The sequence below is a fragment of the Scyliorhinus canicula genome, chromosome 10, assembly GCF_902713615.1.
Source record: "Scyliorhinus canicula chromosome 10, sScyCan1.1, whole genome shotgun sequence".
NCBI classification, from domain to species: Eukaryota; Metazoa; Chordata; class Chondrichthyes; order Carcharhiniformes; family Scyliorhinidae; genus Scyliorhinus; species Scyliorhinus canicula.
In genome coordinates, this window is record NC_052155.1 from 83,592,318 (window position 1) to 83,609,795 (window position 17,478).

The window sequence follows — 17,478 nt, forward strand, 5'->3', positions numbered from 1 at the left end:
GGGTAATTCCAGGCGCCGAGTGGGGACCTGTCCGGCATCTTGCAGATATCAGTGCACCCGTTGCAGACCACTACATCTGGTTCCCTGTGGACCGGGCGAGCCAGGATGCCCGGGCCGTGGGCTTCTCTGCCGTGGCCGGTTTTCCCATGGTCCAGGGCTCGTCGCCGTGCGGCCATCTGCAGATAACAGGGCCGTGTTCACTAATAGGAAGGGGAGCTATTCCATGAACATCCAGGTGGTCTGCAACCACTGCATGATTATCCTGCACGTCTGTGCCCGATATCCGGGAAGTGTTCATGACTCATACGTGTTGTCGCGGTCTTACATCCCCAGCATGTTCGAGGGACGTCACTCCCGGCTGAGGGGCTGGTTGCTGCCCATTACGGTCGTGGCTGATGACGCCTATATGGGGGCCACAGAGTGACACAGAGAACAGCTACAATGATGTCCATGCAGCAACAAGGGGTGTGATAGAGAGGTGCTTTGGCGTGCACAAAATGCGTTTCAGGTGCCTGGACCTCTCTTGGGGGCCCTCCAGTACCCGCCAGATAGGGTCGGCCACAACATTGTGGTGTGCTGCATCCTGTACAACATAGCCCAGCAGAGGGGCGATGTGCCGCAGGCAGAGGAGGGGGGAGTGGAGGAGCAGCAGGAAGAGGCGCAGACCTCTCCAGATGAGGGGGATGGGGGCAATGATCAGGGCAGACGGGCTGGACATGGGCAGGTGGCTGCCCACCGTTACCGGCTGGGCCAGCGGGCACGGGACAGGCTGATAGTCACCCGGTTCATTGGCTAGGGGGCGTGGGAATCGGCAAGTATGGCCACATACCGCACACCATGGCAACATCCGACCACCCTCACCACTCCCTCACCCACCCAGCACCAACACCCTCACCCCCCCCACCCACCCACCAACCACACCCACCCCACCCGCATGCACACCACCCCTCCATTGCAGATCCACCTGCGGCACGACGGGCCGGGCTCACATGGTCGCCGGTGGAAGCGTGTCTATTGCAGGCCATGGAGGATGATGACGACCCGCTCTGCGATGAGCTCCTGGCTCCACATCATTGGACAATGTCTGACCCATGGCCACAGTACCACCATCCACCTGGACCATCCCTGTAAGCGGCCGTGACACTGCAGCGCACGGTCCCATCCTTTGCCCGGGGGATGGAGAGGGAGGCCCAGGTGGAGGGGGGACACACTCACCCCGGGCCGACTTAAGACCACCCCTCACACACACACTGGTGCTCAACGTACATGACACCTCCGCATGCTTCGGACAGAGCACAAAGACAGTCCATACACACGCCCTAGCCCCTAAAACTTGTCTGTGCCCTGCACCCGTGCCAACTTACTCAATATCTAATTTTTTGGCCTTACGGGCCTTTTGACTACGCCTAGATGGTTCCCCAGATGGTACAGCAGAACTGGAGGTGGACTCATGCGATTCCTGCCCTCTGACTCGGGATCCCTTTGGCGGCCGTTTCCTGGGGCGGCCCGGCCTAGATGGGCCAGGCTGCAGCTTGGGTGACTGGAATGGCGAGCTGCCAGCCTGTCCTGCCCGCTGCCCACCAGATGCACCTGGGACGGAAGGGGGGGGAGTCCGAGGTGCCGCGGTGTTCCGGGCCCTCCCCTACGAGAGAGGGAGAGACCCGGAGCAACAGGGAGATGACCCCCCCGTCTTGTGCGGGTGCGGCAACGCAGGCGTGTGACACCCAGCAACGAGGGGAGCAGCCACAGGCCCCCGTCGTAGCCGAGCCAGGACACCACTACCCAGGACAGCCCTACCCAGGACACCCCTACCCAGGACACCACTACCCAGGACACCCCTACCCAGGACACCACTATCCAGGACAGCCCTACCCAGGACACCACTACCCAGGACAGCCCTACCGCCCCCTCCAGTCCTCTCATGCTCCCTGTTGTTGTGTGCGGGCTTCTCCTGTGGGGGGCGGGCGGTTGGGTGGCAGGGGTAAAGGGTACAGTGTTAGACAGGTATATGAATGCAAGCCAGCGGTTGCGCGTATATTGGCAGAGGTGCGTAGCACATTAGGGTTAGGGTTGTTTGCACCTGGGGATGTGCCGCACATCGGAGGGGCGGGGGGGTACTCACCCTGGCTGCCCTGACGAGGTTGTTCACCTTCTTGTGGCACTGGGTGTCTGTCTTTGGTGTCACAGCCACAGCGCTGACAGCCTCTGTCACCTCCCTCCACAGGCGCCGGCTGAGGCGTGGGGCGACCCTGCGGCATGTCCAGGGTACAGGGCCCCCCTCCTCTCCTGTACTGTGTTCAGGAGCGCCTCGATATTGCGCTCCTGGAACCTCGGGGCTGCGCGGCGGGCATCCATCTTAGCGAGTCTTCTGGGGGTGGGGGGTGGCGTGTCTTTTGTGCTGTGACGCCGCGCGTCCACGGTGGGTGACGCCGTCGCGAATGGCGTCACGCCGCTGCTAGCCCATTCGGGCCCGGAGACTTTGCGACGTTTGGGGGGGGGCCCGACGCCGGAATGATCCGCGCCGTCTTTGCCGCCAGGTCCCGGCCCACCGCGCCAGTTTTCGGAGAATCCCGCCCCAGGATCTGAAACTTTAATTTTGTTTCTCGCTTCACAGATGTTGCCAAATCTGTTGAGTATTTCCAACAATTAATGTATTTATTTAATACTTTAACAATAATGGAAATTGGAAGAACCCATCTCTGTTCTACTATTACACATATCAGTATTGTGGTCAACACTTTTAATAAATAAATGTCAAAAGTAAATGAGAAATTACAACTCATTAATAGCAGCATAAGTACTGGAAATAACATACCATCCACAGAAAACAATAAAACACATAGCAAAACAAACATGTAAATCAGACAATAGTGAGAACTAGAAGGGAACTATATACTCGGCAACGATCTGCAAAGTCACAATTTAGTTTCTATACACAAATATACATTTGATTCATTAACAAGTATTCAATATCATGAAATGCCCCAACTGTTACAATATTTTGGGGCAGCACGGTAGCATTGTGAATAGCACAATTGCTTCACAGCTCCAGGGTCCCAGGTTCGATTCCGGCTTGGGTCACTGTCTGTGCGGAGTCTGCACATTCTCCCCGTGTGTACGTGGGTTTCCTCCGGGTGCTCCGGTTTCCTCCCACAGTCCAAAGATGTGCAGGTTAGGTAGATTGGCCATGATAATTTACATAGAATTTACATAGAATTTACAGTGCAGAAGGAGGCCATTTGGCCCATCGAGTCTGCACCGGCTCTTGGAAAGAGCACCCTACCCAAGATCAACACCTCCACCCTATCCCCATAACCCAGTAACCCCACCCAACACTAAGGGCAATTTTGGACACTAAGGGCAATTTATCATGGCCAATCCACCTAACCCGCACATCTTTGGACTGTGGGAGGAAACCGGAGCACCCGGAGGAAATCCACGCACACACGGGGAGGATGTGCAGACTCCGAATAGACAGTGACCCAAGCCGGAATCACACCTGGGACCCTGGAGTTGTGAAGCATTTGTGCTATCCACAATGCTACCGTGCTGCCCTTACTGTTCAAAATTGCCCTTAGTATTGTATGGGGTTACTGCGTTATGGGGATAGGGTGGAGGTGTTGACCTTGGGTAGGATGCTCTTTCCAAGAGCTGGTGCAGACTCGATGGGCCGAATGGCCTCCTTCTGCACTGTAAATTCTATGATAATCTATTTTAATAATGTTGAGTGCCAATATTAGAATTCAGGACTAAGAATCCCAATGCACAACTCAACCAAAACTAGCTGAGGATGGACCTTCTGGATCTATTGTCCAAGTGGGTATTCTCCTTCTAGCAATCCCCATGTGACAGGATTCCAAGCATTAAAGATTTCCCATCAGCTAAACTAGAAACTGAACAGATTGGCAATAATGTCTCAGGGAGGAGAACGTTTGAATGATTGTTTTTTACAGTATATCTAAGGAGACAGTAGGTTAGATTACTTTGTACTACTTATTTCCAGGGTTTTGGTCCCCTTTGTCCTTCATAGCCAAATATTGGGAAATAATGGGTTTTCAGTACCTCGCCTATTAAATGCATTCTTCAGATTTTGCTATTTCAGTATGTAGTGAAAGTAGGATTACCTTTTGCACATGTGATGATAACATATAAAATGTTGTAATATTTTTGAAAGATGTTCAACTTAATTTGTGCTGTGTTATAATATTGCAAATGAAGATGAAGCTGTTTGAGAGGTTTGAAGTTTCTGCTTGCCCACCTCAATGTTGGCAGAGATCTCCTGCTGGTTAAATCAGAAACTGAACAGATGGGCGATGCGAGGGGACATTCCAGTGGCACCACAGGCCAGTCCATACAACTGTCTATTGTTTCGCAGTAATAGCAACTGCTTTTGGAATTTTGAAGTAATTTTTCCATTTGTTGCTCACTGCTCAATTTCACCATTTATATTCTTTATGTAATTTTACAATCCATTGAATCAAACTGCTGGATGACATTCTTCTAAAATCATTTACATTGTATCAGAGATATTCACATTGAGTGTTTTAAAATTAGTGAGAGCGAATGTTTCAGATACCACTTTACTGATTAAATAATTATCTTTCCTGTAATAAGACACCCACAAATACTAAATTGGACATGGGATAAAGTACACGGTTCAATGAACATAATCACAAAGAAATTGTTCCCAATTCATAAATAAGGGGCTACTCTGATAAATGTTGTGGCAAACATGAAACAAAGTACTGGATAGCTGGGTTTTCCCATAGGCTTTGGGATCCCAAAGTAACAATCAAATGGGTTTCCCAAGCCCACGCTTACGTGGGCAGTGCGCCCAATAGCACAGTTTTCTTGGAGGTGGCCTCCTACTTGGCTATCTCTGTTTCAGCATCCTATTAAGGGATGTGGGCCCAATCAGAAGGCTGACGGCTGTCGAACCTCAGCAGCCCCACAAGGGGCAGGTTGGAAACCGTGAGGGAACCTGAACAAAGAGCATGCATTTTATGTTAAATTTATTAGAGGGTGAAGCTGTTAGGTTCCTCAAAGCAGAGTGACCACCCTTCTCTGTGCATAATTTGGGCCACAGCTGCAGCCTTTCCACCAGTGGTTCCTTTTTTGGACATGGAGACTCCTGGTCAAAGACCGGATGCAAGTAGGCCACTTCCATGCAGATGGCAGTCTGTGCACATGGTGGAGGGGCTTGGGGCATTGCACCAGCTGGAGAATGCCATTGCACCTACAAATCGGGCCTAATTGGGTGTGTCAACAACTTAATTGGTGCCTGCCCCTGTGAAGTAAGTGACAGATCTGGGTCCCTATCCACTCTGGGAAACATCCCAGGCAGTGGGAATGTGTCAGGTAGCCATCCTGGCACGACTCCATCCTTAGTTCCCTTGAATCTCCCTCCCCCCTCGACTCCAAACTCGCCAGAAAAATTTAGTCTAATGAATCATAAACAGTGCAGACAATGATTACTATAATTGTATTTTCTTGCATTACAACATGTACATCTATTTATAAAGTGCATCTAACATAGTAAAATGATTCAAGAACACTCACAGGTACGATCATCAAATTAGGTTTGACACCAATCCACATAAGATTTAGGCCAGGTGGCCAAAAACTTGGTCAAACAAGTACCTCTAATGAGCATATTAAACAAGAGAGGTAGAGAGACAGAGGAGTTTAGGGACGGAATTACAGAGCTTAGAACCTATTCAGTTAAATATATAACTGGCAGTGGTAAGGACAACGAAAAGTAGGGATGTGCAAAAGGACAAAGTTGTAGAAATGCGGAGTCTCAAAGGGTTGTAAGATTGGAGGAGGCCACAGAGATAAAATCCATAGGGTGGGATTCTCCGGTCGCGTCTGGCCGGCGACCGTAGAATTCCGCCCGATGACTTCTCCATCAATCTCGTCTCACCCGTGGCATTCTTGCGGCAGGCGGGGCGGAAAAATCCAGCCCATAGTTTACACCTGGAATCTAATCAGGCAATGACTTTGTTTTGGTGGACAGAAAAGATAAAAGCTGGAGAGTAGAACTTTATTCAGTTGGTAGTTGCAAAGTTGACTTACACTGGAGGAAATGTTATTGCATGGTTCTTCAGGATTTATAGAGCTTTGAAATAAACATTGTGTAAATAAGGAACAAACTAGTTTTATAAGTTATAAATTTTCCAAAAGTCACTTGCTTAAATAGCAAAATCTATATTCTTTGTTTAAATAATTATAAAACAAAGAGATCTTTTGTAAATAAAAAAGATTTTAAAAAACAAAAAAAGGGTTATATGTGCTTTAATAAATATAAGAGCAAGAATTTATAATTTTAGCTATGTAGTTAAAAGGGTAGGAGACAGATAAAATATGTCCACAACATCTTTCTTGCAGCTTTTTTCCTATGTGTCAAGTTTTAATGATGCCAATAATTTTAATACTGGGCACCCACTTCATAGATTCTCTTATTCAATCATAAAACCATTTAACTCCTTTAAAACATACCTGCACAGCTATTATTTCCTGAGCATTCTCATACGAGAGAGCCTGGGATCTGGCCATTGCTGCTTGGCTGTAAAGGCCCTGTTGTTTGTAGTAGTCCACTAGTGCCTTATGCATCTTGGTATGTAATGCAGAGAGCTGATGGGATTTAAAAAAAAAGTCAGAGTAGGAGGGGAAATTAATGGCAGTGTTCAAAAAGAATGATGGAGAGAATGCAGAAAGCAGTCAATAGCCCATTCTGTACTGTATTGGCCTGACAGGAATTTCACAGTCTCTTGATTTTTCAGCCCACTCATGTGCATTCATCAGAATCCAGTCACATCTGGCTGCTAGGATGGGGGGTTAATTTTCTCTAAATGCTTCAGCAGTTTTGTTCTAGCTGAGGCAAACCAGCGACTGCAAAGCTGATGAGTAAAACATTTCTGTTTCACTCAGTTCCATAAAGGTAGCCTGAAGATTTATTTTATCCCTTTGTTTAAAAGCAAGAAGCCTTTGATGTTGTTCAAATTGCATAAATTGGCCCCACCTATACTTTGAGATGTGAAAATAAAATACTTTGACGGACATGTTAGCTGTTTTTATTCCTGTAAAGCTTATCATGGCCTAGCAGCATGTGCTTTAGAGCATGACAAAACTAAAGAGCATTAAGCAGCCATCAGCTGCTCTAACAGAACAATAACAGAAAAGAAATTTCCAGAAGAAAGCAACATCCATCCACCTTACTATGATATAAAAAAAATGCAGCTGCCTGTTTTCAGTTCCACTGACAGTAATGCCTCATGATTAACTTTTTAGATCCAACAATTAGTGGGAGTTTTGGGTATATATCATAAAATATAAAATATACATGACTTATTGGATATCTAATCAGGGATATATCATATCTTGGGTTTAGAAAAATTGATTCAAAACAAGTGAAATAAAAACTGTGGTTTTAAAAACAGATACCATGTACAAACCTCAGCTGGTTTTAGTATTAGTTAAATTAATTAGATGGAAAGTATGCATTTTGTACGAATATTTCTACACATTGATTAATTTAGGTTGCAACATTTTTTTGTCAGATTAAAGCGAGGCTGACAAAGTATTTAGCAGTGAAACCTGAGAAAAATGGGTAAGTACGACATCATATATATCCATTGATAGAGAAACAATAAGCAAAAGATGCAATTTAGCAAAAAATATTCATTGGCTATCAGAGGATAAAATAATTAACAAGTTTGCTAGCCTTGTTTTAGATGGAATTTCCATTAGAACTTTCAAAACATTGGAATGATGTTTGAAAAAACCCAAGTTAATTTTCCAGTGTGATGGTATATTTTTGGTGCGTGGCTAAACAGACTACAGATTTAGCAACTGAAAATCAAAGATGGCTACATTGTTTATAAATTACAAATATACCGATTTGCAAGAAAAAATGGTCCATTTTTGAACAAATATTGATATGCCTTTTTTCTAATTCTTCAACACACCAATGCATTTCCATAAAATTAAAATAATTCTGAATAGAATTTTTGAAGAAAATAATATTCATAAAAAATGCAGAGTTTTAAAGTTAGATTTAAAGCATGATTATAAAGTGCTTGGCTCATGCTGTGTGAATGCAATTTTAAATTCCTTATGAGTCCAAGATGGGACTTTGATCAGATATGTGTGAAATTTGTTTTTTTTTAGATCTATTTTCAGCTGACTAACCAGTGTGTTACTTTGCTGCCAGAGGACTTGAATGTTCTGTTTAGTCCTTGCAGTAGCTCTAGTAAGTTGAGGTTGAAAGGATCTCATTGTTTTTTCTGCGATAGCACTATTGTATTGCACAGAGTACCATAAGCAAAGTCCTGCAAAGCCCTCCTGCAACTCCCCATCTCTCCACTTTCACTGTGTTGTCAGACTGCCCGGAAACCAGTCCTGGGCAGGGAAATCAAATTTCTTCTAATTAAAATTGGGAAGATTGAATCCATTGCTTGCAGCCCCAACCACAAAATCTTGGGCGGGATTCTCTAATCCCGCGGCAGAGTGTCCACGCCGGCGTAAACGCCGGCACGTTTTACGAAGGCATGAACGGGCCGACCTGACTACTAATTCTGGCCCGCAAAGGGGGCCAGCATGGCACTGGAGCTGTTCACACCGTTCCAGCTGCTGATCCCGGCACAAACCGGGTGCCGCGGGATCCGCGCATGCGCAGTGGCGCCGCCGCCAACGTGTGCATGTGCAGTGCCTTCCTTCAACGTGCCAGACACGACGCAACATGGCGCAGGACTACAGGTTCCGGCGCAGAAGAAACGAGACCCCCAGCCAGAGACGCCAGCCCGCCGATCAGTGGGCCCCGATCTCGAGCCAGGCCACATCGGAGGCCCCCCTGGGATTAGACCCCCCCACAGGCCGCCCCCCGCTCTGCAGAGAATCGCGTGCCGGCATTGGGGCGGCGTGGCGCGATTCGCGCCGGTTGCGGGGATTCTCAATTACCAATTTCATCTCCCTCCTTGATCACTGTCTCAGGATGAACCAAAAGTTTGCAATCTCTGCATCAGGTTTGACCTTGAGCTTGCTCCCAACAGCATATCTTCACCATCAAAATGGTGGCCTATTTACAATTGGATAAAACTATTCGTCTGTGCCCTGCCTCAGTCCACCTGCAGCTGAAACTCTCTATAAATGCTTTTGCTATCTCTAGACTTGCCGATATTACCATGCTCTCCTCCCATTACGCTTGTGGAAAACTTATGGATACAAAGCATATCGCTTATGAAAAAGCGGGTTGAGATAGAATATATTAGAAAAATCTGCCAACTGGAGCATTTACATCAGGAAGCAAGTGACTGTCTTTCATTCTCTTCTATAGGAGTAAGTTTTCCTGGGGTCTCAAAGATTGAAACCAGGGATTTCATGTTGAATCTGAAGACAATTTTACAGGTTAGCAAACCAGAGTTCTACCAACAATTTGTCCCATTGAGAAGCTGATTTTCTGGATCCAAATATTTATCGGTCACTTATTAAAACGTAACCTTGATTGGTGGACCTTCAAAACTACAATGAGAATGCATTTTCAAATAGAAGGTGCAAATTTAAACATCAGTCTTGCTGGCAGTCACACACTGATTTGTCCAAGTACAGAGTTCCGTCATTTATTACTGAATAAGATATTTTATTAATTCTTGGAAAATGGACCTTGCTAGAAAAGCCAGCATTTATTGCCTATTCCTAGTTGACTGTCAGGAGAAGGTGTTTGTAAGGAGCATGTAGCAGTCGCATATTAGAGTAGCTCCCGACACCAGGTCAGGTTTGATGAAACAGCTGAATTGCACCCTAATCTCAGAGTGAGGCATCTCCCATTTAAGACAGAGATGAGGAGGAAGTTCTTCCCTCAGTGGGCGGTGAATCTGTGGAATTCCTTACTGCAGATGCCTGTAGAGGCTGGGTCGTTAAGTATATACAAGGCTGAGATAGACAGATTTTTAATCAGTAAAGGAATCAATGGTGATGGAGATAAGGCGAGAAAGTGGGTTGCTGATTATCATATCAGACCAGTCATGATCTCATTGAATGGTGGAGTAAACTCAATTGACCGATTGGCCTACTTCTGCTTCTATGTCTTATGGTTTTGGCAGGCACAAGGAGAGCACAGGCAGTGCTCTGAGTGTGAAGCAGATGATAGGGGCCAGATCTTAACTGCTGATTCTGGAATTGTGTTCTTGAAATTTCTTTTGATTCCTCAAGGTAAATTTTGTTTATTTCTTATGTTTGGTGTCAGTGGAATAAAGACTCACTGAGCTGGAATCTTTATGAATTTAATGTGCTTTTTCTTGCCTTACACGTGGATGCCCAGTTTAAAACTGCTATATCTAGAATCTATTTAATTTTATACAGCGATTGTACCACATAACATGAGAAAGGGTAAAATAGTATATTCATTGTGAAGACGGGACTTAATCTTCAGAAGGACTGGTCTCTACTACCAATACTGTCATGGACAGAAGCACCTGCAACAGTTAGATTAATGAAGCCGAGGTCAAGTAGGTTTTTCCCTCTTGTTGCTTCTCTCGCCACATGTTGTTGGCCAAAATTTGCAGATTTATCCTTCAGGACATGGCCATCTCGATCAGTACTGGTGCTACTGAGCCATTCTTGGTAACAGACATTGAAGACCCCTCCCCCCAGAGTACATTCTATGCTCTTGTTACCCTCATTGCTTCTTCCAAGTGATGTTCAACATGGAGGAGTACTGATTAATCGGCTGAAGGGCGGGAGTAGGTGGTAATCAGCAAGAAGTTTCCTTCTTCAGGTCTGGAGCCAACGTTGAAGACTCTCAGGGCCCTCGCTTTTGACTATGTACCACTGTGCTGCTGGCTCTGGTGTGCCTGTCCTGCTGCTAGCACAGGACATAACCAAGGATTATGATGGATGTGTCTCGGACATTGATTTTTAGGAATAATTCGATGACGGTGAATATAACAGGCCATTGTTTTATGAGTCTGTGGCACAGCATTGCCAATTCTGGCACAGATTTCTGGATGTTTGTGAGGAAGTGTTCACATGGTCATTTGGGCAGGCTGTGCCATTGTGCCATGGCTTAACTCCATCCATGACAATACAGTTTGCTTGATTGCCAGCTAATCCACCGCCTTAAACATTTACCTACCCCACCAAGAACACACTGTGGCTGTAGTGTGCACAATCTTTAGGTTGTATAACATCAGTATGTCAAGGCTACTTCGACAGCATCTATCCTGTCTAGCCTCCGAAGAAACCTATTGGCATGATCCTCGCTCCCGGGATCTACCCAGCTCACAACGCCTCGCAAGATTCAACACAATCTTGTGAGACATTGCAAGGGGAATCCCGTCCACAATGGGCGGGAACACTTTTCAATAAACCTGCACATCAGAGCATATTACTACTCTAATGTGCAGATTCCCAGTACCTCAGGCTTTGGGATTCAATTTCTGCCAGGCAGAAAGCTAGGCCCCCAGACCGGCACCCCTTCCCAAGGTGTTGACCACAAAGTACTCACTCTTCCCTAAATTTAAATTGTATCCGTGGAAGGCGCCACAGTTCTTCAATATATTTATTGTGCCTCCCATCACTGGCCCCGGATCCCAGACGTAAAGCAGAAGGTCATCCACATACAAGGACACCCTGTGCTCCACCTCTAACAATTCCTCTCCACTTATCTGAGACCCTCAGGGCAATCGCCAATGGCTCAATTGCCAGCGTGAACAAGGAGGGAGACATAAGACACCCCTGCCTCATCTTTAGGGCAGTACGGTAGCATTGTGGATAGCACAATTGCTTCACAGCTCCAGGGTCCCAGGTTCAATTCCGGCTTGGGTCACTGTTGTGCGGAGTCTGCACATCCTCCCCGTGTGTGCGTGGGTTTCCTCCGGATGCTCCGGTTTCCTCCCACAGTCCAAAGATGTGCAGGTTAGGTGGACTGGCCATGATAAATTGCCCTTAGTGTCCAAAATTGCCCTTAGTGTTGAGTGGGGTTACTAGGTTATGGGGATAGGATGGAGGTGTTGACCTTGGGTAGGGTGCTCTTTCCAAGAGCCGGTGCAGACTCGATGGGCCGAATGGCCTCTTTCTGCACTGTAAATTCTATGATAATCTATGATAATCTCCATATGTAGCCGAAATGACTCCAAACTCATGGTGTTCGTACTAATGCTGGTGGAACAAGCCTCGTACGATGACAGCACCCATGACACAAACCCAGGGACCAGCCCAAACTTCTCCAAGACCTTGAAGAGGTACGTCTACTTAACCCTATTGAATGTTTTTTCTGCATCCAGCGACATGCTTACCTTCCTGCCCTGATCTTAACCAGCTTGTTTCAATAGATGAAAGGACACCCGAGGAAGCAAGCAGGATCATACCTTAAATATCGGGGCCAGACTGTAATATTAGTTCAAGTCGGGGAGCTGTGCTAACTTCCCCATCAGCCCTACCCTGTTGGGGAGTGAATAATAGACCAGAGAAGACCCATGCAGGTAAGTTTTATAATTTTATTTTATGTTTCCTTTCACGCCAAGAACAAGAATATTGCTGAAAAAATATATTTTGTTGAAGCTTTGCAACTTGCATTCATCAGGCCAATCACAAGTATACCAATGTCAAGGGAAACAACAATTTTGAACTGAATGAGAAGAGAGTGCTGATTGGTTGGCAAATGGACATTGCCATGGAGAATGCACCAGTTAGTGGTGACTGACAGTTAACTGCCAAGCACTGTTTGAATATTTGAACATTTCACTTACTTTATCTCGCTGAAACAGGTGCAACATGTGTACATGTTCTTTGTGTCTGCAAAGAACAGGGTCCTGTCTATTAATATATGTAGCTTCCAGTACACATAAATATGATGCACTGTGAGCCCAATGACATTGGTAATTTGGTTGTCAGCGTAAGTTTTCCTACACTGAGGATTATTTAGCAAATGTTGTCCAATTATGGAATCATTTCAAATATTGAATACTGTGGGTAGGTTTTTTCAGTCCTCTCCACTGGCGGTATCTTCTGGTCTCGCCGAATGCAACCCTTCTCTGTTGGTTCCCTGGTGGTGCGGCCAATGAGCAACACGAATGGCCATTGAATTCAGCGGGACCGGAATAACCTGTTGGTGAACAATGGAGAGCCACCTCTGTTGTGGGAAAACCCGTCATGAGGGGCAGGAAATTCCGGTCTTTTGTTGGTGTTTTGTAATGATGGGTTTAGACAAAATATCTCTTCTCAGCAGTGCTCAAGTTCTGTATTACCAAACAACCATTTGTGTACTTAAGAACAAGAATGCACCAATGCATCCCTCCTCTTGATTATGAAAAGAATCTCCCACTACCCTCTGATGTGTTGGGTACTCTGGATCTGTGGAGACTGCATTTACCTCAGCAATAACACATACAGGCTACCAACACTTGAAATAGTACAACACTATTTTATTAAGCTAGAAACTGTTGAACATACTTTCACTGTGGGTCGACACTATGTTAAATTAAACTGAAGACCTATGCCTATCCTGACCAGTCTATACTCTCAGCACATGGTAAAGATCTGTGCTACAAGCTGTGAACTCTGTCCTTCTAAGAGGCTGCATCCCGAATGAGCGGGAAAACTAGTGGCCTCTGTCTTTATAGTGAGTATGCTCTAACTGGTGATTGGCTGCGGTGTTGTGTGTGTTGATTGGTTTTGCTGTGTGTCAATCAGTGTGTGTCTGCACCATGATATACTGGTGTGTATATTATGACACCCTCATCAACAGTTTTCAGAGCACAACCTCCAACTAATTTCCAGGGCACATTTTCACAGTTCCTGCGCCGATTTCCTGCTCCTGCTCCAATGATAAGGTACTGAATCTGGCTATTAAGTTTGGCTGGGCCTCTATGTCACCAAGCTCCCCAGGGCTTGCAACCCATTTCAAGAGTTCAAGTAACTGCACTCATCCTTCCTTTAAAATCCATGCCATATTTTGAGAACCTTGGGATGATTCTGGATTGATAAATTGAGATGGCCTGGATAACTTTCCTCAGCCATAAACTGTAGGATCTTGTGAAATAAACATGAACTCCAAAAGGATACAAGGCTCCATCCTCCAGATTTTATAGATAGTGTGCAGTTTAAAGTCCATAATGGTAGCAGCTTTGAGGTCTAGGTACCATGAAAAATATATAGATTGTTCCCTTTTAGAATGAATTCATTCATTTTCTCTTTTTGCAGATTTCTGTTCAATTTCCAAATGTCACAACTCTGTACATATTTTAATATTTAGTATTTAGCTGACCCTCCATTTATCTAAGCCTATCTATCTTTATATGGTGGTCCTGTTAGCTCAGTTGACTATGCAACTAGCATGTAGATCAGATTAACACCAACTGCATAGCTCTTGATCCTTATTCCAGTGAGGTAGATTCAGAGCCTGCCTCCTCACCTTATCCATGATGAAAAATCACAGCACTTTGTCATGGACCAGTAAATAATTACCAAGGATCTGCCTTCAGGCAGAGAACTCAAGAAGAATAAGATCCATCTTTATAAATGATAGCTGACTAGGAGTGCCCTCTTTCTCTTTCTGCGGAAGAAACCTGATTATGCTGTCCTTAACTCGGTTATCCAGCAAACTGCACACCCAAAAATATAGAAACAGCTTCTGTTAAGAAGGAAATTGTTATAACCTGCATGAGCCCTTAAGGGTTGGAGTAATTAGTCTCTCCGTGAGACCCGTCAGGTAAGAGCTCCCCCGCTAACGGGGCAGAGAGCCAGAGGACATTCATGATTGAGTTCCATATAATGTCGGCCAGGTATTGAACCAACGGGACAAACCCAGCTGGGATCTGTTGTATTTTGTAAATATAATTTCTCTTCAATTAAACTAATTTGTTTTGAAAAATATTTTCAAATTAAGGGGCAATTTAGCGTGGCCAATCCACCTACCATGCACATCTTTGGGTTGTGGGGATGAAACCCCCGAGGAGAATGTGCAAACTCCACAACGCCAGCGACCTGCAGCCGGGATCAAGCCCGAGTCCTCGTCGCCATGAAGCAGCAGTGCTAACCACTGCACCACCATATAGCCCCCTAATTTGTTTTTTACCAACTCTGCTCGGACTTGTGTGTGGCCCACTAAAGAAACAATTTCAATATATTCAGATATTGATGCACACATGCTTTTTAAATCATGTGGCTGGAGTATAATGTTGTAACTAACTTATAGTTGTCAATGGAAGACATCAGTAGCCATGCTGCATGTTGCTCCTCAGCAGGAAATGAGAGCCTAATTCTCTTCAGCCATCACAGGTGTTTAAATTTTCTTTCCTGTAGTTAATGTGGTCTGAATATAATTATGTGAGTGGACTTTCCTATAGGAAATTAATGGGTAGATTGTGTATAATTTCATAAATGTTTGCATTAATAGGACTTTAGCCTTAATGTGCCTATTCACTCATTGCGATAGTCCACCTCAGATACGCTCTCAGTTAGTTGCTGGCCCTGTGAGACTCAGTGTTGAAATACTTCCATAGGGCTCTGTTTTCTGCTTGATTCCTAGTTAATTATTTCATTAATTGATGTATAGATTTTCATTGCTTTTTGTTCAAAAATGTCTTTCTTGTCACATAGAAATCAAGTTTATGTTCAGTAACAGGCTAATAAGTCAGTAGCTCCAGTTGCTTGTTAAAGTCAAGCATGTGTCTTTGTTTCATGTTACTAATGATGTGGAACCATGGAGGCCCAAGTATATTTCGCTTGGACGATGTGGGAGCGAGTGCTGAAAGCTCATTACTTGGCTCCCCATTGGAATCCTGCAGGAGTCTGCTCATTGAAAAGACTGTGGGGGCTTTGACAGAATTATTATACTGAATATTTTTAGACTCATTAACTATATTACCAAAGAAAAACATGCAGATTTGCTGAAGCTAAGACAACTTTGCTTTAGTTATTGCAGTACGGATAATGCTTTGCCTAAAAGACACAAAAATCTAGCTTAAATGTTTTAATTTATGACCAAAATCTCTCAGCAGCTTGGTTTTCAATTAACACTTCTGTCATATGATCACTTTATCTTTAATTGTTTAGTTGGTCTCTATTTTGTATTATGATCTGCATATAGTCACATGTAAATCCAAATGCCAAAGATGCGACAATCGTTTGTATTTCACTAATATTTTGCAAACTGAACTTAATGGTCTTTTTTCTGCCAATAATGAATTGCAAATTATTAAGTTAATTAGTAGGGCACCTACTTGCTGCATAAACATGGTTGTGTTTGTTTCCAATGGATTATGTGCTGATTTACCAAAAGATTTATGCTAATGCACAACCTAACTATTGTACTAATAACTTTGATCTACATGTGTTCATTGGTTATAATTGCTATAATTAATTTGTTATTGTGAGGTATCATCTACAAGGTGCAGTGCAGTAAGTCACCAAGCTTCCTTAGACAGCACCTTCCAAACCCACGACCACGACCATCTAGAGGGACAGGAGCAGCAATGCCTGGGAACCCCACCACCTGGAGTTTACCCTCCAAGTCACTCACCACCCTGACTTGGAAATATATCTCCATTCCTTCACTATCGCTGGGGCAAACGCCTGGAACTCCCTCCCTAGCAGCATTGAGGATGTACCTACACATCAAGGACTGCAGTGGTTCAAGAAGGTAATTCACCACCACTTCTGAAGGGTAACTAGGGACGGACAATAAATGCTGGCCAAACTATCAATGCCCATATCCCATAAATGATTTGTTTAAAATTGGGGAACATTAAGATTTAAAAATAAAGAAAAACAGTGAGGTGATTCGAGGCAGACATCTGGAAAAATTATGAGATGCGTTTTCGCCTATCAGTGGAAAACAAGTATTTTACATATGTGACTGGAGATTACAATAGGGCTATAGAGGGCTAACTTCAAAGTGGAGACACTGGAAATTAACACGTTCCTGCCAAGGCCGACTTCACAGGGTGAAAAGCATCAAAGGGAAAGAAATGGTATAACTGTAGAACACAAACTGAGGGATAGGAGAGAGATGGCTAACATCAGAATGGCAACAGTTTGCAGATATATAGGGCATGATCTAACGGCCGCATTGCGCCTGAATGAGAGCGCAGCATGGCTGGTAGATGCCGGGAAGCCTCCAGCGGACTTCCGACAGGCAATATGCCTCACAAGCTCTGGCTTCGCGATTAGGATCCTGCCCACAGGGACCAAGCCTTGCATACCTGAGTTGGTTTAAAACCTGCTTAGGCATGCTGACTTAGGATCTATCAGGCTCCAGGTATCAATCAGCCCCTACAGGGAGGCCCCAGCCGAGAGCCATTACTGGTCTACACAAATGTGGACCAGGCAGAACGGCACCTCGGGGGTCGCCAGAGCCATTGGAAGGCCCATGGGTGGTCAGGGACAAGGGCAGGGTGAAGGTAGGCACCTTGGCATTGCCATCCTGGAAGAGGCAACCACAATCCCACTTAAGAGATTGGGGCACCCTTTCAAAATGAT

At 45.1% G+C, this 17,478-nt stretch overlaps 1 protein-coding gene across 5 annotated transcripts in view; it reads right to left on the reverse strand.

Moving 5' to 3' along the window:
• The window catches only part of LOC119972486 (coiled-coil domain-containing protein 178), a 479,785-nt gene that overhangs the window by 97,681 nt on the left and 364,626 nt on the right, over positions 1-17,478 (reverse strand). For 3 of the 5 annotated variants that reach the window (XM_038809253.1, XM_038809255.1, XM_038809252.1), the window contains one exon: positions 6,499-6,633. The exons of the other annotated variants lie outside the window; for them this stretch is intronic. In XM_038809253.1, the coding sequence (XP_038665181.1) occupies positions 6,499-6,633 (135 nt within the window). The remainder of the gene's footprint in view (positions 1-6,498; positions 6,634-17,478) is intronic. 5 annotated transcript variants of the gene reach the window in all.